The sequence below is a fragment of the Chiloscyllium plagiosum genome, unplaced genomic scaffold (genome assembly GCF_037043375.1).
Source record: "Chiloscyllium plagiosum isolate Xiang-an unplaced genomic scaffold, Cpla_swu_hap1 HiC_scaffold_48, whole genome shotgun sequence".
Taxonomy (NCBI): domain Eukaryota; kingdom Metazoa; phylum Chordata; class Chondrichthyes; order Orectolobiformes; family Hemiscylliidae; genus Chiloscyllium; species Chiloscyllium plagiosum.
This window is the reverse complement of record NW_028270186.1, coordinates 16,415,574-16,421,573: the sequence shown is the minus strand read 5'-3', so window position 1 is coordinate 16,421,573 and position 6,000 is coordinate 16,415,574. Positions and strand designations below refer to the sequence as shown.

The 6,000-nt window shown below is 46.9% G+C and overlaps 1 protein-coding gene across 2 annotated transcripts in view; it reads right to left on the bottom strand.

Moving 5' to 3' along the window:
* Nucleotides 1–2,064: 2,064 nt before the first annotated feature.
* Nucleotides 2,065–6,000, bottom strand: part of LOC122543175 (phytanoyl-CoA hydroxylase-interacting protein-like) — a 52,996-nt gene continuing 49,060 nt past the window's right edge. For both annotated transcript variants that reach the window (XM_043681597.2, XM_043681596.2), the window contains 2 exons: nt 4,084–4,201; nt 2,065–2,617 (listed from right to left, as the gene is read on the bottom strand). In XM_043681597.2, the coding sequence (XP_043537532.1) occupies nt 2,080–2,617; nt 4,084–4,201 (656 nt within the window). In that variant the 3' untranslated portion in view covers nt 2,065–2,079. The remainder of the gene's footprint in view (nt 2,618–4,083; nt 4,202–6,000) is intronic.

Genomic DNA, 6,000 nt, shown 5'->3' with positions numbered 1-6,000 from the left:
AGGACCAAGGATTAATTATTGGCCGGGATACCAGGAAAGGTGCACTTGGGGTTGCAAAGGAAATGTGAGTTGCTAAAGGGTGCACAAGGTCGCAACAGGAGGTTTGATCAGCCCCCACTTTCAATCGAAAAAGGTTGTTCTGGGATGAAGTTCGATGTGCATCCAGTTGTGACCACCAGATGGCAGTGTCTCACTAACCCTGAAAATTAACCACAATCTTCACTGTTGAACTGGAAACCTCTGGTATTAGTCACCCCGTCCTCCCATTCAAATTTGTTCTGTCACAGTACAAGCGATAGAATTCTCTCTGTCACTTCTACAGTTCACTGACTTGGCCTCCTGGGCTATTCCCAGTTTGATACGAGATTGAGGTTGGCCCTTTGACTTTCCAGCTGCTGGTCAATGTGCTCGGTCCACTGGGGTGACCCAGAAGTTGAGTTGCCCTTCCTTTCAGCTCTGGCCAGTGGGTATTTGACGCAAATGATTGCAGAAATCAGGAAGATTTGTTTAATGCACGTAATAATGGCGTGAGAGTCTGCCCTTTGCTGAACGATTTAATTGAGATGATTGAGGGAGTCAATAGAGAGAAACTGGCCTTTGAAGGCAGGACGTGTCAATCTAGAACAAGGGGTAAACCTTTAAAACTAAACCTGCGGCATTGTAGCATTTAATGTCAGGAAGTGTGTCTTGAATACAAAGAGACGCATAAATCTGGGACTTTCTGCTAAAAGTACATTGAGGCTAGGGCTCAGTTGAAAACTTTGAAACCAACGTTGATGGTTATTTGTCAGACAAGATTATTAAAGAGCTCGGAACATAAGCGAATAACTAGAGTTAGGATTCAGACTAGGAATGGGCGAATTGAATGATAGAACAGGTTCAAAGGGCTGAATGGCCTCCTCCAGTTCCTGTGTTCCTCAGAGTGGTCGCATGTTGAGGTGCCCTTTCTGTCAGGTTGCTACATTTTGCTAGCGGGAGGGGCAGTGGAGTGTGAACGGGAATAGGAAAGTTAATCTCCTGATGCACAAACGATGGCGGGGGTGGGGGAATGGGACAGTGTGTGAAGTCAGCTGGGCATTTCACAAATTGTGCATCATTTTTGAATTATTTAGCATACTGCTGTTGTAAAAACATCAGAGGTGTTAATGTTCGAGGGGCTCTTGTTTGAGGGAGGCAGCTGGGTGGAAACAGGAACTCCCATGAAGAACCCTCCAGGACTGCCTGCAATGGAGAGTTGACAGGGAGATGGGCAGAGATTTTCCCACTGGGACTAACTGGTGTTGGGAGATGTTTCAGATCCAGCCCTGGGCCTGTACAACTCCCGGTAAATAATCGAGTCTCTCTGATCTTCCGTACATAAATCAACGGAAAACCAGGGGACAAGCTGTGCGTTTCGATCAAATGGGTTGAGGTTTGTCTTCACTACATTGTGCTTATCACATTGAAAGTGGCAACGCCTGGGATGTTTGATCAAATCACTTTAAAAGTTCGCGAGAAGAACAGGATGTTGCAGAGAGAGGGGAGTTGTGGGGGGCACATTCAGTAGTGGGATACATTGTGCTATCATTGTGCTCAAGTGAATGGGCTGACCACCCTGTGCCAATGCCAGGGCACCTCAAGTGTTCTGTGCTGCGTAGTTGCTGTAAGACTGGGTATCCAAATATACAGGACAGAAGTGGGCCCATGTGTTAATGGGAGAATGTCCATGTCTGGTAGATCAGCACTGTCTGGATGTGGAAGCTTCAGTGCCCCTCTCCACTACCTATTTTGTCTCTGGATGATTGTTGGTATGTCTGATCCCCTGTTGTCCCCATGACCGTTTCCCCTATGGGTTATAAGAATTACAGAATATTTTGGGGTGGCAGAGGTAGGGGTGAGGGTGGGGGGGGGTGAAGACTATTCCAATCGCTGAACATCTCCCTCCTCCCCCCCACGTCCCCCACCCCCGCAAAAAAAGACTGTTTTATTCACAGTGGCTCTGACGCTGGTTTAGCCTCCTCTCCCCTCCCTTTGCCCACATTTACCCCCACCCCTCACCGCCCGCCCTCCCCCTTCCCCCTTCCCCTCCCGTCGCTGACTCTAACGTCCGACGCTGATGTTGCAGGTCTTGCAGCTGGGGTCCTTCTTGGCATTAGCAGTGGAGAGGCTCATAAGCTGGTGGCCGCCGATCTCGCCGAGGGTGCCCAGGGACAGGCTGAGCGGCTGGGTGTAAATCAGTTCCAAGATGAGGTCCTGGGCGTGGTGGAAGACCAGCCGGCCTTCAGGGTCCTGGGTGCAGGTCAGGAAGGGGTTGTTTGCGCTGTCCAGCAGAGGGAGCCGTTCGCGGCAGAACAGGTCGCCGGCAGAACCCTTGGGTGCCAGCACCAGAATGACGTAGTGGTAGGCGGTATACATGCAATAGAGATCAGCAAAGTACAGGTTGGTGCCGGGATTGAAGAGCTTCTCGGCATCCACCCGGAACCGCAGCCGACCATATGGTGAGTCCATCTGCGGCTCGCCGGTGTTGAACTCGGTGTTGCAGCTGAAGAAGACTCCATACAGCGTGCCGTTCACTGGCGAGCCGTGGCTGCCGCTGCTGTCCTTCAGGTAGGGCTGCATGACCCCATTGTGGTGCGTCCTGAAATGAAAGAGACTCCAAGTGAGGTGGCAGCTCCCCTCCCCACCCCACCCTGAACCTTCCCCACCTCGCCACAACAGGAACTTGGAACGGAAATTGGAGAATCACTGAACTGCCCCCATCAAACACTCCACAGGACAGGGACAGCACGGGGTTAGATACAGAGTAAAGCTCTCTCTACACTGTCCCCATCAAACACTCCCAGGACAGGGACAGCATGAGGTTAGATACAGAGTAAAGCTCTCTCTACACTGTCCCACATCAAACTCTCCCAGGACAGGACAGCACGGGGTTATATACAGAGTAAAGCTCTCTCTACACTGTCCCCATCAAACACTCCCAGGACAGGGACAGCACAGGGATAGATAGAGAGTAAAGCTCTGTCTACACTGTCCCCCATCAAACACTCTCAGGACAGGGACAGCTCGGGGTTTGATACAGACTAAAGCTCTCTCTACACTGTCCCCCATCAAACACTGTCAAGACAGGGACAGCATAGGGTTAGATAAAGGATAACGACTTATTACTGGGCATTCTGCCCACATGAAGGCAGCAGAAATTTTGGGATCTTAATTGATGGGTTGAGTGCTACAACAACATTAACCTCCTTTTAAATGGTGTCTTCAACATAATAAATTAAATGAAAATTGACACTGAATAAATTGGGAGATTCTGTGAATTAGGATATTTAATCAGTTGACAAAATATCTCTTTGCAGGGTTTTATGTCATGTTTAGTTTGATCATGTTGCTGTGAGGCAGGAACATGATCAAACTAAATTTGTCATTGTGTCACATGAAGAGAATGGGGTTCAGATGTTTGACAGCTTGTTAAAAAGGTCATCATTTAAATGATGAAAGAGAGGCAGAGTGATGGGAAAGGTATAGAGTGGGAATTCTAGAGCTTCAGTCCGAGAAGTGATTCAAATGAGGGAGGGTGAAGAGGCTGAAGGTGGAGGAGTGAAGAGATCGAGGAGGGTGGTGGGGCTGAGAAGGGGATTCCACAGCTGGGAAGGGAGAAGAAAACAATGATGAGCATTTTACTTTGGGCTGTACGTGTCTGGGAAGCAGGGGCCCAGGATATGAGAGAGGTCCTTCGGACCCCAGTAACCAGGGACTGGAGTCCCAAAGGGTCCGCTATGGCCAGGTACAGGTGGGGCTGCTGTGCTTCGGTCAGGAGCAGCTCACGATTTCTATTCCTGACCCTGCAAGGAGCCTGTGTAAATCACCAACCACAGGACTGATAGATGAATGGGACTTGATGCAAGTTGGGACAGGAACGGCAGAGTTTTATATGATTGTGTCAGTCACAAGTCCTGCCAGGAGAATATTGAAACATTCCAGCTACCGCTGGCACGGAGGAGGATTTCTGCAGCAGATGGACACGGGCAGGCAAAATTACAGAGATGGTGACAGCAGGGCTGCGTTGGGAGGTGTGAGTCCAATAGACATAGGGAGGAAACATACCTTATGTATTCAAAATATTCCTCGTGATGGTTCCGATAGAAGACTGAGAATCTCAGCATCCGTCCCGCAATTGCTTCCGCCTTCTCCAACAATTGTTTCAAATGGGCAGTAGAATAATCTGGGAAATATATTCACAGGACATGAGCTGGATCGTGCAATGCCGTTTACAGGTTATCTCTCTGACTATGTCAGTACTGTATTCTCAGGATATCTCTGCAAAGTTATCTGCAGAATATATTCCAGAGTGTTCACATTCACCCGCTGTCTCTTTGAGACAGTTGGTGTTTCTAGAATATCTTTGGCACAGGATTAATATTTGCAATATGTCTCTGGGACTGTGGTAATATTTATAGATGATCATTGTTAGTATTCATAGTATTTCAGGGGGAGTATTAATATTTACAGAATATCACCATTATTTTTCAAAGACATTTCAGGGGAAAGTCAATGTTTACAAGATATAATTCAGTACTAATATTCACAGGGTATTTCAGAAGCTGTGTTAATATTTACAGAATAGAACTCAATATTAATATTTATCATAAAGTAATACAGCAAAGAAGCAGGTCCTTCAGCCCGCCATGTCTGTGCTGACCAACTAACACCAAATTATGCTCATCCCATTTACCTGCATTGTCCAAAGCCTACGAGGCCTTAGTATTTTAAGTGCTCATTCTGAAATGCTGCAAAAGTGCCTGCCACCTCCACCTTCTCAGGTCCTGCATTTCATATTTCTACCAGTCCTCAGATTGCTCAAACCACTCATTCCTCATCTTAAGTTTATGCCCTCTGGTATTACACATATCTGTCACAGGAAAATGATTCTCACATTCTCTAGCTGTGCCTCTCATAATCCTGTGTACCTCAATCAGATCATCCTTTAGCCTTCTTTGCTCCCGGGAAAACAAACCCAGCCTATCTGAGACTTTAACATTCTAACTAAGACTTTCATCCGAGGCAACATTCTGGTGAATCTCCTCTGTACCCTCTCCAGTGCAATCACGTCCTTCCGATAGCGTGGTGACCAGAACTGTACGCACAGTATTTCATCTATGGCCGAACCAATGTTTTGTAAGGTTGTTACAAGATTACCTTGTTCCGATATTCTATGTCCCAGCTAATTAAGTCAAGCCTTCTTCACCAGCCTATCTCCCTGTGTTGACACCTTCAGGGATCTGTGGACCTGTGCGCCAAGGGCCCTTTGTTCCTCTGCATTCCCTAGGGGTCTACTACTCAGTCTGTATATCCTTCTATTATTGGATCTCCCAAAATACATCACCTCGTACCTATCAGGATTAAATTCCATCTGCATTACTCTGGCCAATTTACCAGCTGATCGGTATCAGACTGCAGCCTGAGACCATCCTCACTGTCAACCTTTTCTGTATCTGCAGATTTACTAATTATACTTTCTGCGTTTCACATCCCAGCTATTAATGTACATAACAAATAGCAAGGGTCCCAGCACTGATTCCTGTGATACACTGCTTGTCACAAAATCACAAAAAAGAACCCTCCACCGTCACCCTTTGCCTTTTATTTGTAAGTCAGTTTTGCATCCAGTTTGCCAACTTGCTTTGGATCCCACGGGGCTCTTACCATTTGGACCAGCCTTCCATGTGAGACCTTGGCAATGGCCTTAATGAACCACATCAATTATACTTCCCTCATCATTATATGTACTCACCTTTTCAAAAAAATTCAAATTAAAGAGGATCTCCAGCCAACAAGTCTGTGCTGACTATCCTTGATCAATCCTGCCTTTTCATTGATTCATCCTTTCCCTCAGAATTTTTTCAAATAATTTTCCTACCACTGACATCAGGTTAACTGGTCTGCAATTACCTGTCCTGTTCCTCCCACCCTTCTTAAACAAAGGAACCACATTCGCTATCCTGTAGTCATTTGGCACTTCAC